Source organism: Urocitellus parryii, chromosome 4 (assembly GCF_045843805.1).
Source record: "Urocitellus parryii isolate mUroPar1 chromosome 4, mUroPar1.hap1, whole genome shotgun sequence".
NCBI lineage: Eukaryota > Metazoa > Chordata > Mammalia > Rodentia > Sciuridae > Urocitellus > Urocitellus parryii.
This window is the reverse complement of record NC_135534.1, coordinates 20,839,202-20,865,018: the sequence shown is the minus strand read 5'-3', so window position 1 is coordinate 20,865,018 and position 25,817 is coordinate 20,839,202. Positions and strand designations below refer to the sequence as shown.

The 25,817-nt window shown below is 51.0% G+C and overlaps 2 protein-coding genes across 10 annotated transcripts in view; one reads left to right on the top strand and one right to left on the bottom strand.

The window, feature by feature from the left end:
* Atg13 (autophagy related 13) overlaps positions 1-3,709 on the top strand; it is a 49,398-nt gene extending 45,689 nt beyond the window's left edge. For all 8 annotated transcript variants that reach the window (XM_026399086.2, XM_026399087.2, XM_026399085.2 and 5 more), the window contains one exon: positions 1,516-3,709. In XM_026399086.2, the coding sequence (XP_026254871.1) occupies positions 1,516-1,593 (78 nt within the window). In that variant the 3' untranslated portion in view covers positions 1,594-3,709. The remainder of the gene's footprint in view (positions 1-1,515) is intronic.
* A 2,387-nt stretch (positions 3,710-6,096) lies between these two features.
* Arhgap1 (Rho GTPase activating protein 1) lies at positions 6,097-25,812 on the bottom strand. Of its 2 annotated transcripts, none has more exons than XM_026399095.2 (13): positions 25,747-25,812; positions 22,051-22,222; positions 21,742-21,837; positions 14,744-14,831; positions 10,602-10,733; positions 9,858-9,944; positions 9,601-9,699; positions 9,234-9,341; positions 9,085-9,161; positions 8,807-8,884; positions 8,227-8,355; positions 7,920-8,023; positions 6,097-7,793 (listed from the first exon to the last, which is right to left on the bottom strand). In XM_026399095.2, exons 2-13 carry the CDS (start codon positions 22,181-22,183, stop codon positions 7,605-7,607), a joined length of 1,320 nt encoding a protein of 439 aa, XP_026254880.1. In that variant the 5' UTR covers positions 22,184-22,222; positions 25,747-25,812; the 3' UTR covers positions 6,097-7,604. The 2 variants fall into 2 exon arrangements, with proteins under 2 accessions (XP_026254880.1, XP_026254881.1); XM_026399096.2 differs by having other exon boundaries at positions 22,051-22,210; positions 25,747-25,801.
* Between the last annotated feature and the right edge of the window lie 5 nt (positions 25,813-25,817).

The window sequence follows — 25,817 nt, the reverse complement described above, 5'->3', positions numbered from 1 at the left end:
GAGTTCAAAGCCAACCTCAGCAAAAGCAAGGAGCTAAGCAACTCAGTGAGACCCTGTCTCTAAATTAAATACAAAATAGGGCTGGGGATGGGGCTCACTGGTCAAGTTCAATCCCCAGTATCAGAGAGAGAGAGAAAGCCAGCACTGTGATTGAGTAACTTGCTGTGGTAACACAGCCAGACAAAGCCAGGTTGGCTCCTGCATTAGCCTCCTGCTGCCCTCTCCCCTGCCTCTCCTTTGACATGAGCTCAGAAGAAGGAGGGTCCCAGTGCTCTCGTCATGATCCCAGTGGTGCTAACCAGTTCCCAGGTGTTCTTCCACCTGGGCAGCTACACCCAGACCTGCCTCATTGTCAGGGTGTCCAGGCCACTCTCTGGGTTTCAGGCAGGAGAGTCTCTGACCTCTTGCCAGACCCTTATGCTTAACCCCACCAGTGAAGGCAGGACACTGCCTTATTTATTTATGTAATTTTTAAAAATAAGCTATCATTTTTCTTTATTTAAAGAGAGAGAGAGAGAATTTTAATATTTATTTTTTAGTTTTCGGCGGACACAACATCTTTGTATGTGGTGCTGAGGATCTAACCCAGGCCGCACGCCTTTTGTACTAGAGACTGAACCCACAGTGCTTTACCTCTGAGGTATATCCCCAGCACTTTTTAAAAATTTTGAGACAGGGTCTCACTAAGTTGTTTAGGGCTTCACTAAGTTGCTGAGACTGGCCTTGAACTTGTGATCCTCCAAAGTCACTGGATTACAGGTTGTGCCACTATGCCCAGCTTCTCTTATATTAATGGTTGGTATTGGAGGGAGGTACAGCTAGCTGGTCACAGATCTGCTTCTCTGCTTCTCTTTTTTATTGTCCCTCTCTGCCCCTTGGCTGGTGTGAAGATACAGATGCTCACACTTCCCTCAACCTGCAGGTGACTCTTGGCAGTGTAGCAAGGCTGCCTGGCTCCCTCCGGTCCTGCAGGGCATCCCCGAAAAGGGCATCAAAGCCCCTTTTCATATGGGCTGGGGCTGAGACTCAGTGGCAGAGCACTTGCTAGCACATGTGAGGCCCTGGGTTCAATCCTCAGCACCACATAAAATAAATCAATAAATTATAAAGGTTACAAAATCTATTATTAAAAAAAAACACCCTTTCATAAACTCTACTGAATTCATAGAGCTCTAAACTTGCAGTTTTATTCTGGGGTCGCTGTCATCAGCCAGGGATCGTTCATGTTTAATTTCTGGACCACCCTGTTCTCTGGCATGGTCCACGTTCCTCTCTCATTGCGGATGTTGCCCACTTGAATTCCTATGGCTGTTGTGCAGTGCCACAGAGCCCTGAGACGGACGTGTCCCTCCCCTGGACCAGCGCTCTCTCAGTTGCTCTGCCTCCTGCTTGCCCAGCTCGGCACTGCTCTGCTGAGCTCTTTGTCTCTACCTCACCCCCTTCCTCCACTCCAGTGGCGGGGCTGGCAGCCTCCCAAGGCCTGCCCAGTAAGCAGCTCTTCTCCTCCCTGAACAGGACTCGTTACCAGAGAAGCTGGCTGTTCATGAGAAGAACGTCCGAGAATTTGATGCCTTTGTAGAAACCCTGCAGTAAAGTGTCCTCCAGTACCAGCAGCATCCCTTTTCTGTGGTCCCAGGGGACAGAGAGCCTCCCACTCCTCAGCTGCTCCCATCCCTCATGCTGCTCCCAGCCAGCTGGAGGGGAAGATGGTCCCTCCTTGGGGACCCAGAAATCCCTGCTCTTGGACCTCCTGGAGACTCCATGGTGGCAGTTAGGCCCAGTGACTGCATCTGTGAGGACCTGCCCTCTGCCTTTGGAGATGGAAGAGCCTTTGTAACCAAAGGGCCTCTGCAGGGCCATCTGTGTACCCCACCTATTGCCAGCTGCTTCACACAGGGTGTCATCAGTTCCTCCTGCTGCCAGTCTCCTGCCTGGTCTATCCTGCAGCTGGCCCCCTGCCTGTCTGTCCTTCCTATCAACCTCTTGACATTCCAGCTGGTGGCCCCGTGAGGCAGAAGGAGGAAGGAAACAGTGCTGGGCAGAGGTAGGAGGGTCCTGTTCTGTCTCCTCTAGTTCTAGGGTCATCTCCCTCTCCCCTCTCTCTGTCCCCACCCCTGTGCCCGTACTTTTTGGCAATACTACAGGCCTGCTCACCTGTGAGGGTGAGTGTTCCTGGGCCCATCATCCTCACTGGGAGGGTTATCCGGCCCTTACCAGAGGTCTGTGCAGCCCCGGTGGCTGCCTATGCCCAGCTCCTCAGCTCCGCAGAGGGAAAATAAAAGCAAATCCTACGTCACCATGACATATTCTGTCATCGAGGATCACAGCAAAGGGCCTTCTCTTTTTCTCCCTCCCGTTTCTGCTTCTTGTTATAGGACATGGAAAATATTTATTACTTTCAGAGAAATCAGATATTTTATAGAAGAAATGTTTGCAGTTAGAGGTTTCACTTGGGGAAGGTGAGGGCGTCCATTCCTGAGATGGAGGCCTCCTCCTGAGAGGCTCCTCAGAATCTGGGTTGCTCAGACCATTCTCCTTCCCAGTATGTGTACGGTGGGATCTAAGAATGGGACTGACCAAGGGCAAGTGGCCTCCAGGCTTTGAACTGACAGTGGGCTTTCCCTTGTACCTCTGTGTTCTGGGTGGGAGCCTCCAGACTCGCAGTTTCTGCCGAGTCTTGGGTGCTAAATGTGATGACTCCCCAGAGTTATGACACACGTAATGCCCAAGGGGCATTGTGTGTGCTCCCTACTTCTGGGGTACCTGATTCTGATACTCAGGACTGGACTATGGAGCTTTTCCTCCTCCTGCTTTGGCCTGACCGCCACCTCCCTTTAATCCCAGGGTCTCTACACTGCCCTGGGTTTACAAGCTGGATTGGTTCCCTGTTCAGAAACCAAAGCTGGGTGGATGATTGATTTAATCCTTCAGGTGTTGCTTGAGTAAGTCAAGTGCCTAGCCATCTGTCCTCCCCAGTCTGACCGGTGGCCTGGCTAAGGAGAACCAGTCTGCCCTGTTCCTCCAGTCTCTTGGGGGTACTCATTGGCAGCAGCTGTTCTTAGGTGCAGATGGCTCTCAACTGCTTATTAGTAAACTGCATGTGACACTGTTCTCACCTACAAGGCTAACTTCTGGGCATCATAGTGGGCTCTGGGGGGGGAGCCCTGCCCCTGTGCATGCTTCTGCTGCCATCAAGAAATGCTCCAGCAGTGCTGGCCAACTGGCTGTCCTGTTTGGGGCTAGGGCACATCCATGGCCTGCTGAACCAATCAGATTCACCCCCAGGGCCTGGCACGCACAAAGGGGAGTGTCTCTGGTAAGTTACTGATGTCCCATCTCAGCTGCTGCCCTCTTTACCTGGCATGGAAAGGCCTGGTAGCCGTCGTCCACCACAGTACTGACTTCCTAATTGTGGACTCCCAGGCAGCAGCCTTTCTCCAGGGCCCCATCTTTAGGGAGGCTAATCCCTGACTGAGCTGAGTTTGGGAGGAGCCAAGCAACCAGCAAGGCCACCTCCGGCCTCTCAGCCCTATGTCATAGAAGTGAGAAGGCCAGACCAACAACTCCTGCAGCACCCCGGGCTCCTGCTGGGACCAGTCATCTCTCCAGGTGACAGGGTCCCTCCTCTTCCAGCCTATTTGTTTGGAAATGACTGAGGGATACTTCCATATGTACTCGAGATTTCCAATAAAATCTTTTCTGTACTTTATAGCTTCCAGTTGTGCAAGTTGTCTCCCACCTCTCTGTAGCTCCTGGTCATCCGCTGGCTCTGTGGCCTTGTGAAGGGCAGAAAGGCTTTGGAATAGGGCAGGGCTGCTTTAAATCCTGGCCTTGGCCACAGATAGCTGGGCAACATTGGGTTGGTCAGGAAGCTTTCTAGAGCCTCATTTTCCTCATGCTATTCCCCTGACATGTTGTGTATTTGAATATTCACTAAGAAAATGTATATGAAGTCCACCCATGGTAAAGTCACCACAAAAGGAAGGCGACTGTCATCAGCTCTTTTTGCCCCTTGGCCTGGAGCTGGTCTTGGCTTGGAGGGAGGATGAGTGAAGGTCCTGCCATGTTCCCACAAGACAGGACAGGATGCTTGCTGGTGTAGTGAGTTGTGGCTGAGTGAACTGGAGGAGAGGGAAGGAACTGAGTCGAAGAGCAGGAAGTTGAGGGCCCAAGCAAATTTGTGTTGATGCCCTGATCTCAAATGACTCCAGGAAGGCCACTGGGCTCCGAGAAACCATGAGGAATTGGAGAGATCTGCAGAGGTCAGTCCTTTCTGGCCCCTGGGGTTCCGGCTGTAGGCATCTCAACCCTGGCAAAGCCAGCCCCTTCCTCCTAGCTGTGCCTCTAGTGGTGAAGATTCAAGATAACTGCCAGATCAGAACTGGGCAACTGCTGTCTGGGTTGCACCCTATCCTCCTTCGGGTTGAAGTCGGGCCGCAGGACAAAATAAAAGGGGGATGATCAAAAAAATTCTAAATTCAGTTCAATCCCAGGTCTGAAGAGAATGGAGCCAGCCCACTCTTGCTGGTAAGGGCCTGGGAGCCCTTGCCTGTTACTGAACTGCAGGTGACACTGACCCAGACCATGGAACCAGGCAGGGCAGATGTCCAATCCCTGGGTCAGAAATGGAAAGCCTGTCCTGTGACTCCCTCTTCAATTGGGATCTCCAGAAAGTGAAGTGCCCAGTGTCCCATGACCAGCAATTGTGTCCTACTCCTTTAAAATATCTCCCCGTGCTCCACCCAGAGACCGGTTGTTGCTAAGGCCTTGGTAAATTGGCACTTGAAAAACTCGGCAGAGGCCTGCCAGGAGCCCAACCCAAGAACACAGCTCCCCCTGTATCTCATTCTCCTCTTCTTCCCTGGGTCACTGCCTCCGTGTTCCAGTCACTAGCTTAGAGCTAGAGAGCCAGCAAGAGGAGGGTGCTAGGGCCTCCTGCCTGGAGGTTCCTGGAGGGAGGCCCCAATTGTGCAATGAGACTACTTTCCTGGAGCTCAGGCCGGTGTTTAGCCACCATCCTAACTGTCACATCCTGCAGCTCTGGCCAGGCTGCCCTGCCTGAGCAAACAAGAAAGGAGAATTAGGCAGGCCCGCCTGGGCCACCACAGTCTCCTGATGCAGCAGCCAAGCCCTCAGCAACACCTGGAGCAGAATTCCATCCTACCTTCACAATGACAAACCATTTTTAAAGATTGGCACCAGGTGTGGTGGTGCAGGCCTGTAATTCCAACTGGGGTAGGATTACAAGTTCCTAGCTTCAGCAATTTAGCAAGACTCCATCACAACAAAAAGGGCTGGGGAAGTAGCTCACTGATAAAGTGCCTCTGGGTTTAATCCCCAGTACTTTGGGGGACGGGGGCGCAGAACACATAAATATTTGCATTATTTTCGAGCACATTTTCCACCGCAGAGCCACACCCCAGCCCGCATTCACCATCGTAATCTGTAAAGCAAGGCAAAATGTGCTCAGAAGAGGAAATGGTACAAGGTCTTCCACAGCCTCTGTGGCCAGGTGGCAGGTGGAGAAGCCCAGCCTCCCAGGCTGAGGCTGGGGTGGGAAGAAAGGGAGGTCAGGAAGTGGGGGTTTCAGTTCCCGCTGCCACCTCAAGCTGGAAGTGTCACTTCACTCATTGTTAGGTACCACACACATCATAGAAACATTTTCTGGTGAAAATAATCTCAGGTGAGATCAATTCTTTTTCATGAGTTAGAGCTGGTCAGTGATTAGAATAAAAATTCAAACCCTAGTGTGACTTCAAAGCTAATCCCAGTGTCCGCCACAACCCCTCTAGTTTTCTGCCTTGCTTGCCTTAGATAAATCTAAGTTCACCTCAAACTTAGGATGCAGCACGTGGAGACCGGCTGAACGCTGAGGTGCAGGAGTGGAAGGTGACTACAGATACCTCCCAGCCCAGAAGATGGTCAGAAAGCTGGCCTCCCGAGTCAGATGGAGAAGGGGGCAGGCGGGCTGGGAAGGGGCTTCCTGACCGTCCCCCGCTTCCACCACATCCACTCTGCCTCCAGGCCTCACTTCCCCAATAGCCAGGTGGGCAGTTTTTCATCTCCATTTTTATTGAAGTATAAAAAGTGCAAATGGTGAAATACATGATTGGTGCCACTGAAGTCATCAGGTGTGAATGTGAACACTTGATTCACAGTACAAGTGCCCCCCGGGAACAGCCCAGCGGGGCAGGGGATGAAGAATGTCCAGACAGATCCAAAAGGCTCCCCAGTAAATGGGGCTGTGAGCAAGGCTTGATATACAAAGCAGGGCAGAAAGCAGGATGGCCCAACCCTGGGCCAGGCTGTAGACACAGGGGCTGACAGAACCAGCAGCAGGTCCACGCCCTGGGTCTGATGTGCCAGAGGCCTGGGGACAGAGCAGTGAGATTGGCCCTGCAGCCCCTGGCTTACAGAAGGAGCTGCCCTGCCTGGCCATGGCTGTGGGAGAGGGTCACTGCAGAGATTCCCTGCCACTGGGGGACAAAGCTATAGGAATGAGGTCCCCAGGTTCATTAGGAAGGAGTGGAATAAGGGATACCAACCATCGCTGGGGCCAGGTTTTCTGAAGGACAAAAGAACCCCGGGGCCCCACACTCCCTCAGAAGGTTGCTAGATCCCACCTGGCAGGGGCTCAACTATTAGTAAAATCTCTGCCCCTCCTGTGAGCACTGAGCCTCCACCAGACTCCCTCCAAGAGTCTCCAGTGGACAAGGCAGCTACCATATATTCTGAGGCACCAAGTCACTTCTGGCCAGAGCAGGGACATGACTCCACAATATAGAGGTCCACAAGAGCCTATGGCCTCGAATCTGTGCATGTGGGACACAGGCAAGGCCTGAGTCACTGATACCCCCTGACACTAGGACTTGGGGGGCGGGGGGCACTATTTAAAATGGATGTCAGGACTCTGTCCTGTCATCCAAACTGCCATTCCTGGCATGTCAAGACGTCCTGGGGCAGTACCACTTGGGGAAGGCGGACCCAGGAGGCAGAAATCGGAAGCGGACTCCGGCCTGGTCATTTCTCAGCTGTGGAATTACCCAAGGCTGAGCCTGTGGAGGGAGGGTGGGTGCAGGGTTCCTGTGTCCAGCTAGTGTACAGTGGGACTTCTGAAAAGCAGAGCAACTGCACCCAGACAGGGAGGCACCCTGGCATGGCCAGGGCAAACCATGGGCTCAGCTGCTGCTTCTCCAGCAATCAGGAAGGGGAGAACCAGCCCCAGCTACCAGCCCAGCCGGCACTGATTTTGTCATCCACTGTTGCCAGGGAAACAGAGGCAGGAAGGGGTTACAGGGCTCAGGTCTTCTCCAGCTGGAAGAGCCAAGCCGGGCTCTGGAGCGCCTGGCAGGACCCAGGCACCCCAAGAGGCAGTGAGAAGTATAAGGCGAAGAAAAACATCCCAGGGTAACAGCCCCCAGGCCTGTGAGGAGGAGGGCCAGACAGAGGGGAGAACCAGCCACCCAGCTAGCTAGCTCCAGCTTCCATCTCCTGGACTTTCACCCCGTTCCTGGGCAAGAGCCCCAGGATCTGTGAGGCTGAAGCCAGGAAGAGGAGTCCAAACTGGGGGTACCAGAGAAGGGGCTTGGACGGTGGAGCTGGGCTCAGGGTCCCTTGCAATCAGGGTTGGGGAACAACTCCCCTTGATGGTCCAGGAGGAACTTGGTGAAAGTGTTGATGGGATTAATAGCCTTGAGGGTGATGGCGGCATCCTTGGCCCACAGCAGGTTAGGGCCAAAGACAACAGCAAGGTTAGTGTTGGTCATCTTGTTCTGGTCAGAGTGGGCAGAAATCTGTGGAGGGAATCGGGGACTGCATCAGGAAGCCACAGGCCTGCCTCCTGGTTCCAGCCACAGTGCAGCTCCCCCTCCTCCCTCCCTGTACCCCAAGTGAGCAGTGGAGGCTGAGGTGAGTCTCACCTGCACCAGGAAGGCAGTCAGGAATCGAAGCACCTGGTAGTTCTCCTCAGGCAGTGTCTGGAGGACCTGCTGTGTCACCTCCACTCTCTGGCTCTCATCGATGTCTATAAAAAATCGGGTCACGGGGGAGCCGGGCTGGCTCAGGAAGCCCTGACACAAGGCAATGAGGAGACCCCACCAGACTTCCTGGGAGATGCCCGGGCCCACAAGCCTGCTGGCTGAGGTGGTGGGTAGACAGTCAAACACACCTGCCCCCAGTTTAACCCCAGACCAGGCAGAAGACTTGCAGGCTAAGAGGGCAACTCACTGAGGAAACCCACAACGTGGGGGTAGAGGTCAAAGGTTAGCAGGGGCTCTGGAAGTTCCCGAAGGAAGGTCTTGAGGATGACGGCTGGCAGGTGCAGCTCATTGTACTGGTCGAAATCCACTGGCAGCCCTGGGTGGGAGAGGCAGGCTGGAGATCACGTGGCCCAGCCCAAGGCCAGCAGCGACGTGGAGGCCAGGTGGGCCCCTTGAGGCCCCAGCCAGGACACAAGCCCCCTCCTCTCAGGAGCCACCTCTTACACCTGCCTCCTTTCCTCCTCGGTGACAAGGGGATGCAGGTTCAGACCATGTGGGGGGAGTGAGCCCCCACCCCTCTGAACAAGCCTGAGCCCAGGGGACCCAGAGTCTGACAGCTGGCCTGGAAACAGGCAGGCACAGAGGGATCTATATAGTGACACCAGATGCCACCTAAACCTCTGACAGGAAGAGACTCTGGGAGCCTTGTTTACAGGGTGGCAGAAAGCAGAGAACTCTTCTAAGTCACACGTGTGCCCTGTCCTCCCACACTCACACCCTCGGGGTCCACACCGACTCAGGGGCCTGCACAGCCCGCGGCCACTCACCCATGTTGTACTTCTGCTGCACCTCCCGCACCACCTGGGTGTTGGCTGACCTCCGGAAGATGCCTTCGGTGGTGAGAGCTGGGAACAGTGGGGCCTGGTGAGTCTCAGAGCTCTGGGCAGCGGGCAGCTTCCCAGCCCACTCTCTGTCTTCAGGTTCCAGGTAGAGTCCGTGGGGGTGGACCTCAGCCCTGCCCAGCAGCCTCCCAAGGGCAACTGGGGGCAGGTGATTTTGGAAGTTGGTGGCCCCATGACTGGGTGGCAAGGGCCCTGGCACTTACCATGGGCCTGCAGGTAGGCAACGGTCTCTCTGAGCACAAGTGGGATGGGATCCTGCTCAGGGTTCTTCTCCTGGAGGCTATGGGGACAAGGGTGTTGAGAGGGTCTGCAGCCCAGCCTGGCCCCAGCAGCCCTCAGCCCTGGTACTCACTGCTGCAACGTGACCCCAAACTGCTGGTTGGGGAGGGGTGGTCGCGGTGGCATGGGCTTGGGGGCTGTTGCAGGACTCTTCTGTGTGGATTTGAGGAAGTCATCATACCTGGGGGGCAGATGGGACAGGGATCAGGCCCTCTGGCTTTGTAGTCAGCCAACTTCCTCACAACCCGACTTCATGCTACCCATGACAAAGCAGACATTTAAAGAGATTGTCACACCCTGTGACAGAAATGGGGCTTGATTCTACTCTGACTCTGTCTGCTGTCCCCGAATCATGACACTCGTTTCTTCTCATTACCCTGGGTTCTCCAGCTCCCTGCCCAGGGCCAGCTTGTCCTGCCCCCACCCACCCCCCGTCTCACTTGAGCACTTGGCGAGGGATCCCCAACTGCTCCAGCTTCACATGCTCGCTCAGCTCGCTCAGGTAATTCACGTAAAAAATTTTCCGCCCAAACTTGAAGCTGCCAATGGAAGGAAGGGCCTGAGTCCGGGGCTGTGCCACCCCCTCTCTGCCCACCCAGCTCAGACAGAGGTCTGGCCCCAAGCGGTCTGCCGAAGGTGCTCGGGCCCCAAGACGTGCTGGAGGTGCAAAGGACACATGTGGAGGCCACCTGCTCACCTAATGATGGGTTTGAAGAGGATGAGCAGGGTTTTGATGAACATGGTTGGGTGCACAATGTACAGGGCCTTGATGTTCTTCTTATATCTGTGGGAGAAGAATGGGAAACTCAGGAGTGGACAGGGGTTCTTTGGTTATTTATTTATTTATTTTTTGGTTTCAGGGATTGAACTCAGGGGCGCTAATCCACTGAGCCTCGTTCCCAACCCCCCCCTTTTTTTTTCTTATTTTGAGTGAGGGGCTCACTAAATTGCTTAGGGCCTTGCTAAACTGCTGTTGACCTTGAATCTGTAATCCTCCTGCCTCAGTCTCCTAAATCACTGGGATTACAGGCATGTGCCACCACGCCTGGCCAGATAGGGTTCTTTTTGTGTGTGTGTGTGGTGCTGGGTTCGAACCCAGGGCCTTGTGCATGCAGGGCAAGCACTCTACCAACTGAGTTACATCCCCAGTCAAGATAGGGTTCTTAATGGGCAGTTTCTGATCTGACTACTCATGGTAGGCACTTGAGATAAGTGTCATTGTTGCCCCATTTTGCAGATTAGAAAACAAGAGGCTCAGAGAGATTAAGTAACATGAAAGGTCACAGAATGAGGAAGTAGAGGAACTGGGATTTAAGCAGTGGCCCTCCAGATTCAGACTCTGTTTACCCAGGGCAGGGCTCCACCTCCCCCTGGCATAGCATAAGCTCCTGCCCACTGGAGGGCAGCCAGAGCCTGCAGAGCTGCTGGTTCCCCAACCCACTTTCGGTCAAACTCCCGGTAGGCATCCCGCAGCCAGCTGAGGGAAGGCTTGTTGTCACTGGTCAGCCCGTGGTGCAGGTACAGCAGCGTGTAGTCGCTCTCCACATACTGGTCCAGTGTGTGCTTCAGGTACCTTCAAGGGAAAAATGGCTCAGACATGACCTGCGTACAAGTGTGGCCCAGTCCAGGTGAAGACAGAAACCGGTGTCCTGGGAGTCTGCTGCTTGCACCACACACCCCCCCACACCCCCCAGCCAAGGTCTGTCTATTCTGGCTGCATAATCAGTCACCAGCTTCCTGTTGGGGAGGCAGAGGGTGGTGGCTGGGCCAAGCAGGAAAATAATGATAAGAGCACTCATTTTCTTTTCCTTGGGTGCTGGGTTGAACACAGGGCCTCGTGCATGCTGGGCAAGTGCTCTACCACTGAGCTACATCCCCAGCCCCATAGCTCTCAATTTGAGCACTGACTAGAAGTCAGAAAACCTGGACTCTAAGCTGGGACCTCTTGCCTATCTGCAGTAAAAAGGGAACGACATTTCCCTCAGAGGATTGTCCCGAGTCAGTAATAACAAGATAACAAGAGCCTCTGTTTAGCGAGGTAAGCTTTTAGGGTACGCCAAAGACTTTCCATACATCACCTCATTCCTTCCTCGTAACAATGGGAACTGATATTATCCCTATCTACAAATGAAGGCAAGGAACAGAGACGTCAAGTGCTTATCCAAAGTTACACAGCTTGTGGTGTAGGGTGGAGGTGACATGTGCAACTCCAAAGCCTGCATTCTTTTTTTTAATTTTTTTTAATTTCTATTTTTTGTAATTATAGATGGGCAGCATGCCTTTATTTTATTCGTTTCATTTTTATGTGAGGCTGAGGATCAAACTCTGTGTCTCACACATTGCAAGGCAAGCACTCTGCCACTGAGCTACAGCCGCAGCCCAAAGCCTGCATTCTTGACTTTGGGACAGCATTGCCTTTCACATGTGAGCGCCTCCAGCACAGGCTGTAAAACACTGTGCCTGTGAGAGGCAACCAAGGTGGCCAGAAGATCCTCAGCTCCAGTTATTGGGCTGTTATTAGACCAAAGAGCCACGCTTCAGATTCCTTATGCTCACAACATAGTACCTACCACCCCAACACACGCACATACACATGTGCTCTTAAGCATGCAGAGAATGAATGGAATGAAAAGAAAGGATGGAATAATTCAAGAAAGGGAGGGAAGTCCAGTGTAAAGTCCTCTTTCTGGCTGGTCAACCTGCCCCAAGGCTCCAGGAGGGACGCCACTCCAGACTGGGCAGGCCCAGCGCTAACAACATCAAAGAGGCGGAGAAGAGGGAAAATGCTCGGGGAAGTGCCCAAGGATTTGACCAAGTGCCAAACAGGACATGGTCGACCCGGAGAGGACAACCTAAACACTGTTCCTGGCACTGGCCTGGAGCAGCACAGGCAAGCATGAAATGCGGCTAATGCTGGATTATTACTGATTCCAATCGTTAACTACACAATAATTCACCCTTTACCCACCATGAGCACACTGCAGTTTACAAAGAGCTGTCGTGTAAAAGGACGGCATGTGCCACTTGAAAATAGCGAAGACTGCAGTGAAAATGCACATTCTCATCTGCCGAGATGTCATTACCTTTTGGATAAATAACAAAGTGATGTTTATCAGGAACTATAAAATGTTCAAACTCTTTGAACCTGTAAAAGTATGTCCAGGATTTAAGGATAAATGTGTTTCTGTTCCGAGTTGAACAGAAACTTTTTTGTAGGAGGCTTTCATCCCAGACTTTTATGATGGGGGGAAAAGAAAACAACAAAAATAGCAAGCCGTCCAACATTAGGGAACTGGCTAAAGAAATCATGTGACTTCTACAAATAGAATATCTCACAGGATGTTTCTTCAGAAAGCACTAATCTGTGAAGTCAGAATGTCAGAACAGAGGTTACTGTTTGAGGTGGAGACAAGGGACAAAAGGTCTCTGGGGTGTGGGTGACATGGGTGTGTTCAGTTTCTAAAAGTCAGGTATGGGGTATGGTGGCATCTGCCTGTGCTACTTGAGAGGCTGGGGCAGGAGGATCATTTGAGCCCAGGGGTCTGAGGGCAGCCTGAGCAACACATTGAGATCCTGCAACGACAACAAAAAAATCAGGGAGCACACCTTACAATCTGTTCTCTTTCCTGTTTGCATGATAAATGTCAATAAGTGTTTTTAGAAGGATACCTTTGAGGAATGTTTAGTGCCCAGAGAGAAAAACATCATGTAAGGTACAAAACTAAGGGAAGGGTTCCTCATGTTATAGAAAAAAAGTAGGAAGTGAATCATAAAATATTAACCGTGGTTTTCTCTTTGGGTGGTAGGGTTATGGGAATCTTTATTTTTTCATTGTTATCTTTTTTCTTTATATCTACTTACATTTTCCCAGCCTCTCAAAAGAGTCACACTGTGCAGACATACACAATGTCATTTCATGTCTATTATCCTACCCACTGCTCACACAGCCCTGTAAGGTGGGCACATTCTTGTTTTGTTTTGTTCTCACCGGGGATGGCGCCCAGGGCCCTGCACATGCTAGGCAACTGCTGTACCACAGAGCTATAACCCCAGCCCCATAGTTCTCATTTTTATAGGGCTTGGAAGAAACTCGTCCCAAAGCACATAGCTACTAAGAGGCGACTGAAGTTCAACTGGCCTCTGACTCTAAGTTTCAGGCTTTTTCCATTTCAACCCGCAGAGCTGGCTGGGGAGCTGGGAAAAGCCAAGTGTGAGGTAATCTGACTGAAAACAGGACAGCCTGATCCACGGAGGAAGAGCCTCTGCCCTCAGCACTGTGACCAGGCTCTGTGTGTGTGTGTGTGTGTGTGTGTGTGTGTGTGTGTGTGTGTGTGTGTGTGTGTACGCATGCACGCGTGCGCCTGCCTGCCCGGGAAGGATGGAGGGCCCAGAGCAGGGGTTGATGGCGGGGTTCTTGAACCTGGGGGAAGACCCAGAGCGGGTGCACCTCCCTCAACAAGCTGTCTCCCGAGGACTGGGTCTTTTCCATCCCCATCCTCTGACTTCCTCCCACGTGGACGATCATCGGCCAGCAGTCTCTCACCTGGTACACCAGAGATGGTGAAAAAGCTAGAGGGGAGGGCAGGTGACTCAGCCACCCTCAGGCTGAGCTCCTTGGCTATTCCTGGCTGACCACGTGGTAGGCCCGGACAAGATTCTGCCTGCCTCCCCTGAGGAACAGTGGGAGGAAGTCAGAGGCCAGAGAGAAAGAATTCACAGACACTGGAGGGACTCGGCCTCCAGCCCTGGCTCACCAGGGACTAGGTGAGACTCCAAACTCAGGCTGTTGCCCTTCCGCTGTGGCACTCTGGCCTTGTCCCCAAGCCCAGCCCATTTCATCCCCACACACAACCACCCGGGACCTCAATGAGCTCTAACTGCTACTGGCAGTACAGAAATGTTACATTTAGGGAGCGCTTTAAACTGGCCAGGAAAGAAGTACAAGATGGTCGCTCTGCACAGAGAAAAGACAGAAGGAGGTCAGGTACTGCTCTGCTTGGATGCCCACACACCCTGACTGTGCTGGTCCCCAACGTGCGCCCCGTGCTGGTTGGAGAGTGAATGGTTATCAGAACAGGATCTGCCACATGTCACCTTCAACTAGCCTATGAACTTGAATTCAGAGATGTCTCTGTTACATGTATCTGGCTAAAATAACCCACATAGGTACAGAAAGCACAGGCACCAAATTTGGCACAAAATAATATCACACTAATTATGAATATAGATGAACAACTATCACGACCACATAATACACCATATGATAATTTGGATGGTATTTTATTTCTTGACACATTTTCACGTGCAGTATCTCACCCCATAAGGAAGGAGGACTGGATGACTGTCCCCCTGGAGAGTGAGAAAATGAGGCTCAAAGACACTTGCCAAGGTCACAGTTTCTGTGATTAGAAAATAGGTCTAAATCTTAGTCTCCCACAAATATAAAACAGCTCCTCATGGGAGAAAGTGAGGCATTAAGGGAGGTGGCCTGGTCCCCTAGCAGGGAAGGACAATAAGGAAAATGGCTATGGGCTACCTGGGGTCTGGGCAAAGGTCCCACGCCCCTTCTCCATAGGTACTCACCCCAGGAGCTTGCTGTGGTCCAACTGGTGGCTAGGGGGCATCCGACAGGCACTAAACACGATGATCTTCCGCCCATACTTGTCATCTCCTAGGTATGAAGAAAGACGGAGCCCAGTGGATTGAATGAACCAAAAGAATGGGGGAGGGGATGGGGTGTGGCTCAGTGGTGGAGCACTCGCCTGGCACGTCTTAGGCACTGGGTTCAATCCTGAGCACCACATAAAAATAAATAAATAAATAATAAAGGTTAAAAAAAGAAAGAATGGGGGTGAGGAACATAGAGGTGCCAGTCTGGAGACCTGTGTCAGTGAGTACCAGGCCTGAGCAGCCCAAGGACACTTCCTTCAGGCAGTGCTTGCACTCAGAGCATGCCACTTAAGAAAGAGGGACTGGTTGCTTTCAGGCCAGTGAGCCAGGGTACAAAAACCAACATCACTTTTTAAAAAAATAATGCCTGGTATGGGCTGGGGTTGTGGCTCAGAGGTAGAGCGCTTGCTTAGCACATGTGAGACCTTGGGTTCGATCCTCAGCACCACATAAAAATAAATAAGTAAAATAAAGGTATGGTGTCCAACTGCAACTAAAATAAATAAATAAATAGAGTAATGCCTGGTAGAAACAACCCAAATGCCCCCCAGTGGGTGAGTGGGTAGAGAAAATATGGTATATCCATGCAAAGGAACACTGTCTGGCCATTAAAAAAAAAAAAAAAAAGGTTCTGATATGTGCTAATATGAATGAACCCTGAAAACACACTAAATGAAAGCAGCCAGATTCAAACAGGCACCTACTGTATGATTTTATTTATGAGGTGTCTAGAATAGGTAATTCCCTGGAGATAGAAAGCAAATTAGTGGTTTTGAGGTGCCGGGAGAAGAGGGACTGCTTAACAGGCACAGGGTTGGTACGGGCACAGGAGATGAGAATGTTCTGGAATCAGCTGCACACACTATCCATATACTAAACATCACCAACTGTACACTTTATTATTTTTTTTTTTAAAGAGAGAGTGAGAGAGGAGAGAGAGAGAATTTTTAATATTTATTTTTTAGTTCTCGGCGGACACAACATCTTTGTTGGTATGTGGTGCTGAGGATCGAACCCGGACCTCACGCATGCCAGGCGAGCGCGCTACCGCTTGAGCCACATCCCCAGCCCAACTGCACACTTTAAAATGAATGACACTCTAAAAAAAACTGTGTTGGGTTTTTTTTTAATTTTTTGGTACTGGGAGTTGAATCTAGGGGTGCTTAGCAACTGAGCCACATCCCCAGGCCTTTTTTTTTTTTTTTTTTTACATTTTTTTCAGAGACAGGGTCTTGCTAAGTTGCTTAGGGCCTCGCTAAGTTGCAATCTTCCTGCCTCAACCTCCAGAGCTGCACCCCAAGGCCAGCGAAATGATTGATTTTGTTATATAAATTTTACCTCAATTTAAAAAACTCACATTCACCAAAGCATTTATTATCTTGCCAGTCATCTTAAAATTTGTCTGCACTTACCACCCACTCTGAGGCACAAGTATCTGGAAAACCTCTTAAAGCTACCTTCTTAGCAAGTCTGATGCCCCAGAGGAAATGAGCCTGGATACTTAATGGTCATGTCTTACTTTTAACCATTGACGACAGGTTCTGATTATACTACTGGAACGACCGATCACACTTCTAAAAATCATATACTTTCATATTAAAGAATCTGAAGAACATGGAATTCAAAGAGTGTGTAAACCTCTGGCAATAGGCTCACACGGGTGTGATCACCAGGGATGTCTGCCAACAGTTTAATGGTCTGACCAGCTGGCTCCATCACAAAGCCGGGAAGTTCCTGAGACATATGCTACTGTCCCCAAAGTGAGATGCTCCTCAGGGTCAGCATGGGTCAGAGGCCGCCAGCACAGTTCAATGGGGCCAGGCCTAGTCCCCACACCACCATGTCCCAGGGACCTTCCCTTCACCTCTTCAGAGATACCAAACTACACTTGCCTAATTCCTGCAGCCTCAGAGGCAAATAAAAAACCACATAACTAATCCAGGAATTGCAGGGACACCCTGCCCTTCCACATCTGCCTCTGAGGACTAAGGATGGCTGAGTGTCTCCCCATATTTAACAAGCCATGGTCCTGCTGACCCTGCCTGGTCCATGACAGAGGCCAGGAGTCAGAGCTGCTCCAGAACGGGCAACACCCTCCCGCTTTGCTCTAGGGCCGAGACAGGGCACGCTGCAGGGTGGAAGGAGGCTTCTGGCAGGGCAGCCCTGTCCATGGTAGCTGTGCAACCTGGTACTTTGGCCTCACTCCTAGCAGTCTGTCTGTCACAGCCAACCTCTCTATCAGTCCCTGACCCCTCCTGTTTCCACCCAAAGTACAGCCTGGCTTTGTGGGCCCTGAAAGTCCCAGCCAGGGCCCTCTAAGAATTTCCTGTGTTCTGAGGCCCACCCCACCAAGCCCTGAAACATGCTCCCAACCTGCCCAACATTTAGCCAGGGGGTTTACAAACACCCATCTGCCCCTACACACAGCACTGAATCCGCTTTTCCTCCTGAATCCCACTCCAGATATACTCCGTGGCCCTGGTTCTATAAATGTCCCTGAAAGTAGGTCACAGGACTCTGGGCTCCAGAGTCACACCATGCACACCTCCAACACATAGGCACTAAGCTTGGCTATGCCAGGCTGGGTTCAGCTTTCATACCAGACAGATCTTTCTTGAAGTTAACTCCAGTGAACGTTGGACACTCAACCTAATCTCCTCCCTGAAGCCTACATCCTCCCCTCCTTCCCTCAGAGAGGTGAGCTGCCCCTTTTCGTGGCTCCCAGCATAACCTGTCATGACACTGACTCTCTCATGTAACTGTTCATACAACCCCTGTCTCCTCCTGACACCTGAAAGGTAGAAGACAAGAACTGTGTCTGATCTGGCCTTAGATCTATAGTGCTAATCCAGCATGTGGCAGGTATTCAGTAGGTATTGGAAGCCTGAAGTCACAGGTCACCAGAAATGGTACACACAGTTTCACTTCTGAAACCTGTTGATGTTTAGGTTACGAGTTGGACTGTGTTAGACAGTGAGTTTTCAAAGCCTGGGACAGAATTTCTCCTGACTGACAGAGAGTCCTCAGTGTGCCAGTGTGAAGAGGAAGTGCACCTCCTTCCAGAAGCACATCTACTCTGAAGGTCCAGATGCCACCTGCTCTCTTCTGTACTAGCCTAGATGCTCATGTGCTGGGTTCCTTCCAGGCCAGCTGTGGGTGGCTCTGGGCCTCTATGCTGGCTCCAATTTACTTCTCACAGCTCTAGCAAGAAGAAGAACAGAGTGGCAGAGGACAGGGATAAGGGTTAGACTAACAGCCTGCTCACACAATCTGGTCTTCAGGAAGCTCAGGGTCTCCCACCAGGAGCCTGTGAAGACAAAGCACTCTGTCTGCATACTCTAAGCAAAGGAAATTCCCAGGATGAGGGGCTTCCAAGAGATTGTTCCTCCTGCTACCCTAACAATAAGATAGCCCTCACTGCCTGGCAGATCTGAGGAGTTGGGGCAGAAAGTTGTGAGCTCTCATGGCTCTGGAATGTGAAGAGTTCGTAAGTGGCTAAGGAAGCAGTTGGGGTGAGTCCCAGGGGCCTGTGGTTCCCTCTCTCAGCTGGCCATAGCATCTGAAATGGGAGGCTTTGGGTTCTCAACAGGGCTCTGCCAATGCGCTCAGCAGATCCATCAACTCCCTGATGTTATATGAAAAATATTATAAGAACATGCACACTTTTTCTAGAGAGTTACCTACACTGGGGATACCTTGAAGAGGCCTCTGACCAGTTTTAAGAATTACTTCACTTGGGGCTGGGATTGTGGCTCAGCAGTAGAGTGCTCGCCTAGTACATGTGAGGCACTGGGTTCGATCCTCAGCACCACGTATTAAAAAAAAAAAAAAAAAAAGGTATTGGTATTGTGTCCACCTACAACTAAAAAAAAAAAAATTTTTTTTAAATAAAAAAGAACCGATTCACTAAAGTGATAAACTTTTTTTGGCTGGGGATCAAACCCAGGCCTCACACATGCAGGGCAAATGCTCTATCATTGAGTTACACCCTCAGCCCTAGACTGTAAGTGAGTTTTTCCTCACTGGGCACTCAATACTGGCTTGTTCCAGAGTTCCGTGATATCGTTCTACGAACTCACACTAAATGAAGCAAGGACAGGGATGGAAATGGAGGACAGCTAGGGTACAGTGAGGGATTAGATGACAAAACTCCCAGACAGGGAAGGAATGAGAGTAGGGGCAACCTTAGGGTCTAGCCCCTGCCCTCTCATCTCTGGGTTCAGCTTTCATACCAGACAGATCTTTCCTGAAGTTAACTCCAAGGAACGCTGGACACACTAAAGTGGAGTCCATTACCCAAGTCTTTGGGTGGCCTGGTGCTTGGCAGCAGACAGGGCAGCTGCTGCAGCTGCTGCAAGAAGCCATGAAGAGGCACAGAACACTCCCACCTGGCCCAGAAGGGAACCAGCTTCTGCCCTGGAGTCTTAAGGGAGAGGCTAAGCTGGCAGCTTTGCTGTCTCCAGAGGACCAGGGGAGAGTGCAACAAGGAGGGGCCCAAGAGTGAGGCCTCTGCATTCCCCAGATACCAATCAGGACTCTCCCAGGGTGGCCTGGGTGTTAATCAGCAACAGGACAGCTCCTCCAGCAGGCATTCTAGGCACTGCCGGACCAGCCCCAGCACTCACAACCTGCAGAGCAGGCTAAGGACACTCCAGAGGCTGGGACTGGCAGCCTACAGTGTGCTAGAGACACACATCTGTTAAATTGTCAGGAATTTTGTGAGCCACTTGACATCATGTTGGTAGCTTGAAACCAGCTGTGACAGAAATTGCAAATGCTTCAAATAATGGTCTTTTTTTTTTTCTTTTCTAGAGAGCCTCCTGTTAAACATTTACCAGCACACCACTGGAAAGAACCCACTGGCACTGAGTCAAGTTTGACTGAGGAGCATGACAGCCACTGCTATCAGGTACAACAGAGGCTGCAGAGGAGTTGGGGACACAGCCCACTCACCCTTCCTGCATGGGCTCTTTCTCTGTTTCTAGTGTCAGGGACATCACTGTGGGCTCATCAAACCAGCCTCATTTGGACAATACCAATCCAAATTACTCATCAACCAGAGAGGCATGCACATGGGGACACCATCACCCAGGGGTCTCCGAGCCAGCCCAGTGGCCAGACCTGATATGGATGAGGCCCCTCTGTCCCCTGGAGCTCCTTCTCTTTTTTTTTTTTTTTTTTTAAGAGAGAGTGAAAGAGGAGAGAGGAGAGAGAGAGAGAGAATTTTTAATATTTATTTTCTAGTTCTCGGCGGACACAACATCTTTGTTGGTATGTGGTGCTGAGGATCGAACCCGGGCCTCACGCATGCCAGGCGAGCGCGCTACCGCTTGAGCCACATCCCCAGCCCTGGAGCTCCTTCTCTTTGGGCTCTGGTGTGTCCCCACACAGCCTCCACCTTATCATGCCTCCCATAAACTGCTATTTCCGGCTCCCAGGCTCCACAAGTTCCCAGGTTCCCAGAGTAGGGCTGCAATTAAGCTAGCCCCACTGGCCTCCACCAAGAGCCCTTCCTGATCAACAGCCCCAGAGGCCAGAGCCCAGAGAGGCCAAGCACAGAGAACTAGGACTAACACCTACCTGACTGGGCCCCCTCAGGCTCGTCACACCCTGGGGAAACAGAAATATGCTACAGCTTTGCTGGCTGGGGAACAAGAGGACACTTGTGGAGGTGGGATGGGCAGCCTCCTCCAGTTCTGCCTTGTGACTTAATCACATAGGCTAAGAGGCTGTCTGGTAGACTCCTTCACAATGGACATCCCCACATTCTACCCAAGTTCACAGGGGGACTCTCCTGAGCCCAGGTCAGGACCAGGCCAGGAAGAAACTCTCAGCCTTGCTTCTGTAAGGGTGAGAGAGGTCAGGATCAAGGCCCCCAACAAAGGCAGACAACAGAAACACATTGGACATTAGGGGCAACCTATTTAACTGCCCCATCACCCTTCAGCCCAGCATTCAGAGGGCTGGAGCTCCCTGCTGCTTCCCCAGGCCAGATGCCTCCAGGCATGTGGCTTCTCCCAGCATCAGTACCACCCTGGGCTCTAGGGGCTGCAATCTACTTGGCTCTCCTTGCCTCAGAGCAAGGCGAGGCTGTCACCCTTGCTTGTAGCTGCCTAGCCTCAAGGTTGCCTCTTCTGGCGGTGGAATCCTGAGGACAGGAGCCAGTTTAGCCATGGCTCACTACCTCCTACTCCAGGTTTCTTCTGGGTCCTCCTTATGAGCAGGAAGGAAGAAGGTTCCTGAAGGCAGAGACCCAAAGCGGACTCTCCATCCATTCAAGACAGGGTACACATCTGCCAGGAACTTGATACTCTAGGAGCTATGTTACTCTGAACTTCTGGAAGGAAGCTCTGTCCATTCCAGACATCCTTAGAGGTATGGTTTCCCAAGAGGGACTGACACGCCCCCTCCTCTCCAATAACTGGGTAGAAAAGTTGACCTCAGGGCCAAGGGGAAGGAAGGGGAAAAATGGGGAATGGAATGAATGGAATAAGGGGAAAGGCAAGGCTACTCACTCAGGGCCGACTATGCTCTTGCTCAGCACTAAGCCCCGACAATGATTCATGATTTAATGACCCATTGAGGAAGAGCTCAGAGAGCAGAGCTGGAGATCAAACCCAGCACTTTCTGACTTCAAAGTTACTAGGCCATATTGCCTCCCATGCATCATCTCAAATGGAAACAACAAAACCATAGATCAGGGAGGGGTGAAAGTATCGAGAGGCAATCACAATCAAGCCTGTGCTTTTTAAAGAAAGGTACATGTGCTGAGGAGCTCCAAGATCTTAGGTCAAACCACAGGTAGACACCAGCATGCCCCCCAGACCCCTCCCCTATGGTGTGAGGGGTGAGCTTCTTTAAACCAGGAGCACAGACCATGAGGAAAAAGGTGCAGAGCTGGGTGTGCTCACCTGCCACCTCCACAATCTGGTGCCGGGCAATGTCATAGTAAGGGTCATCCCACTTCAAGTGTGTGACTGGTTCCGGGGAGCTGCTTTTGGAGTCATCTGAGAAAAGGACAAAATCAGGGTATAAATCCAGGTGGCTGATACAGTGCTTTCCCTGATACACCCTTGCTGGTCCTCTCCTCAGGAAGGCTTGTTTTCCTGGCCCAATCCTGGGGCTGTCTGCCCAGGTGGCTCCCCTGGGCTCTCCCTTCAGTAGGAAGTAGGTCTCCCCTCCAACATGCCTATAGCTGCCCAAGACCTGGTGGTGCCCACCTGACTTGGGAAAGTCCGGCATTTCATCTGAGGGCCAGTTCTTCTCATCAATGGAGGCCAACTTCAATTGGTTCAGAGCCTGGCTGGTGTCATCGAGGGTCAGGTCATCCTGCAGCTCTGAGAGCGGATCCATGGCAAAATCTGTCCTTTGTGGCAGAACCTGAAGGCAGAGCTGGGAGAGTTAAAAAGGTGGAGAGTCAGTAACCCCCTCTTTTCACCTTCCGTAATTTTTTTTGCAAGCCCTCCTGGCCCCTCTTCCCTCTCCTGGCTCCCTTGTCCCTATTCCTCAACACTTCTCATCTTGCCAAGAGTTCCATGGAGCATGTTGCCAGGAAAGGCAGCTGGGGCAGAGGACGGCACAGCTTGGTACCTTCCCTCAGGTCCTCAGCTAGAGAGGAAGATCTGTGCCAGGTCCTGAGCTGCCTACCACCCAACTGGCCGGGGGGGGGTGCAGTCCCAGCTGCAAAGGGCAGAGGTCCATGTCCCTCTCCTCAGGGTTCCTGGAGTACAAAAGCCTCGTGGGTCCCAGCAACTGGTGGATGTTAGAAGAATCTAAGGAATCTAAGGATTTCCAAAGGCCTTGCATGGCTGTGATCCTATCTTCTCCACCCCTCCCCACTGGCCTGAGAAGAGGAGTTAGCCAGAGATGTCAGGGTCCCAGAAAAAAGGTCATGATTGAGCAGCCTAACTAGGTTTGCCCCAGGACAGGAACCAGCAATAGGAATGGAATCTGCTGGCTAGTCCCAAAAGACAAATCTGCAGGTCTCCATGTTAAGACCTGTGGGAAGGTTCGCATACCACTTTCAAGGTGGAAAGGTGGACAGACTACTCTAAGGATTGAAGGGCACAGATAGAAAAGGGAGTGGTTAGTGATATCTGGAGTGCTAAAGTAAGGTCAGCGACAGACAAGTAGGAAGCAGGGAGAAGAGGACACTGAACCAGGTTTCCTGGTTCAGTCTGGGACTTGGCCATATAGTGGTGACACCCTCTGTCCTCAGTTGTACGGGATTCACCTCCTGCTCTCACCAGATGGGTGAGGGAGGGGGTATTAATTCAATCCATTTTTCCAACCCCAGAAGAGACTGCTCTCAGGGCTGCTGCATTCCTGGAGCCCAGAAAATGACATATATGGTCAGAGAATCAGCAGGGCAGATAAGGAGAGCAGATAGGACTTGGGGGTGGGTAGGAAGAAGGAGAGAGCTGTCATCTGAGATCCACAAGCTGGGCTCTAAGGCAACATGACAACCTCCCGCAAATTTCACAGCCAAGGACTCTGGATGGTGAGCCTGCTCCCTGAGCATAGCAACAACCACCCCGTTACCAGGGCAACCACTGAGTCAGTGGAAAAAGCTGTTTCAAGCTCCCGAATCAAAGGGTCAGAAAGTCCTCTTCTTCCTTTCTCTCTCCCTCTCCCCTGGCCTTATCCACATCCTCTCAGTGAGAACTAAGAACCCTCATTCTAATGCCTAACTCCCTTACTTCTCTGCAACCCTCAGCCCTCCAAAGTAGGCCATCTTCTGTCTTGAAGCGATTCACCCCATCCTTCTACATGCTCCTCCCCCATTCAACCAGGAGACTGTGGGTTGCTTCCCAACAGCGGCCTACAGATGAATAAGAAGGACAGAATCTAATCCAAAGCAAAACCCTCTAGGCCTGAGCATTTTCTCCATCCTTTCTGTCTTGTCACTGCCCAGGCACCAGGGGGTCCATCATCACTAATAGATATCCCAGAGAAATCCTTCTGCATACAGTAGGTGCTTCATGTGATGGAAAAAGCATGGGGCCAAGTACATGGAATTCAGGGTTATGGTCCTGTCTAAGCCAACGAGTTGCAAAAATCCTGGGCCTCAATGTCCTCATCTGTAGAAGCTAAGGCTCCTCCCAGGAAAATAATTCTCCAGTGCTAAGAAATAACTTGTGCCGAAGTGAACAGAAGGATTAGAAGTAGCAGTTAGGGACTGAGCTATGTGTGAAGGAGAGGGAAGGACACATCTAACAGGGGGCTGAACTTGAACTCCACTTCTTTTCCATATACTCCTCCTCTGTCAAGTTTTTCTAAACTTGACCTCCCTCAATTCCCCACATAATCTCCTTTTTCAAAGGTAATCACAATGGTCCCAGCCATACCAACTTCCCTAGTCCCCCTCTAACACACAGCTGTCGCCTTCTTTGAGCCCAGAAGTTTAGCTACAATCAGCAAGAGAGTGAAGAAAGCCAGTGAGTGAAAGAAAATTCTAAGATAAAGTAGTGGAAATCATGTATGCTGGCTGCCTAAGATACCAACCAATGGTAAGTCCTGTTCCATTCCATTCCATACTTCCCACTCTTGAGATCAATTTTTCCTTTTCAGCAGATCAACCATATAACTTTCCCCAAATCTTTGAGGATCACTTTAGGTACCAGTTTTAACTCTTGGGAAATGGTTGTCCAAAATTATGTCATTTGTGATCTTTTTTCCCTAAAAAATAGTCAACAGGTATATGTAGACTTACGTGAAAATTTAAGGGGTCCTCAAACCCCCTGAGAATCACTATTTAAGAACTCACTCAAAGGCTGGGATGCAGCTCAGTGGTACAGCATCTGCCTAGCATGCACAAGGCCCTGGTTTTCATTCCCAGTACCACAGAAACAAAAAACCTATTCATAATAATGCCTGGCACATGGTAGGTGCTCAATCATTAGGTGAATTACAGAATAAGTGAATTCTTTTCCTAAGTGGAGAAGGGAACTAATACAGTTGAGGGACATGAATTGGACACAAGCAATTAACTTCAAAACAGCACTGGTCCAGCATGTACTACCAAGCCTGTTTACTGGGCCCATTTTACAGTTTGAGGAAAGTGAGAAGCAAATTGCAAAAAAGTCATACAAGAAGCAAGATTTAAATTTTTTTTTTTTTAGTTTTTAGGTGGACCCAATATCTTTATTTTACATTTATGTGGTGCTGAGGGTGGAACCCAGGGCCTCGTGCATGCTAAGCAAGCGCTCTACCTGGGAGCCACAATCCCAGCCCAAGAGGCAAGATTTTTAATTGTTCTCTGAGATAGACTCTTGGTGAAAGGCAATCCCTCAACAATTCATTTATGCGATTCTCAAGGTTCAAAAGAACAACTTCTCCATTAATCTTTCCTTTATGCAGACCAGAGATAGACTCTTGAAATCGTTTTTTTCTGGTGCTGCATTGGCCTATTAGCTGTGGCTCTAGAATTACAAACACACATATCCCACACCATTACAATAACAAGACTCTAAACTACAATCACATTTGCGCTGAGTTTTTTAAAACCAGGATTGAGTGTAATTAATCTCATTTCACAAATTAAGAAAGTGATCTAAAAGCCTGGCCGAATAAGTGGCAGGGTGGAACACTTCTCCCCAAATTTCTCATCCTTAATGCTTCGCTAGATGGGATCTGGGAGACTTCTCCCTCCCACGGGCTTGTTCAAAGCTATCTGGCTTGGCCTCTGCCCTGGGTAGGGCAAGAAAAGTCAGCGAAAGAGACTATTTTCTCCCGGCAGGCGCCAAAGTGAGGGCAATCCCCGCAGCAGAAAGCTCAGGGCCCAAGGCGCAATTCCACCCCCTCTCCCTTTCCTTCGATCTGCTCGGGTCTCCCCTACCCGGATCCCATTCCTTCAGATGACCAGGTCTTTCTCTTCCTGTACCCCACCCGGAGGGACCCCAAGCCCTGGAGCTTACCGCGCTCGGGCACTGCTCCCTCGGCCACGCCTGTCAAAGCTCGGCAAACATCCGGCTCTGCTGTGGAACGG

What these genes read in the sequence shown, in the direction of transcription:
- Arhgap1 (XM_026399095.2), bottom strand. Translation starts at nt 22,183, where the DNA reads ATGGATCCGCTCTCAGAGCTGCAGGATGACCTGACCCTCGATGACACC. An exon ending in TGCCTACCTGCAGGCCCATG is followed by an intron (nt 8,885 to 9,084) that starts GTAAGTGCCAGG and finishes CACTGTTCCCAG; the next exon opens with CTCTCACCACCGAAGGCATC. An exon ending in CCACGTTGTGGGTTTCCTCA is followed by an intron (nt 8,024 to 8,226) that starts GTGAGTTGCCCT and finishes GATTTTTTATAG; the next exon opens with ACATCGATGAGAGCCAGAGA.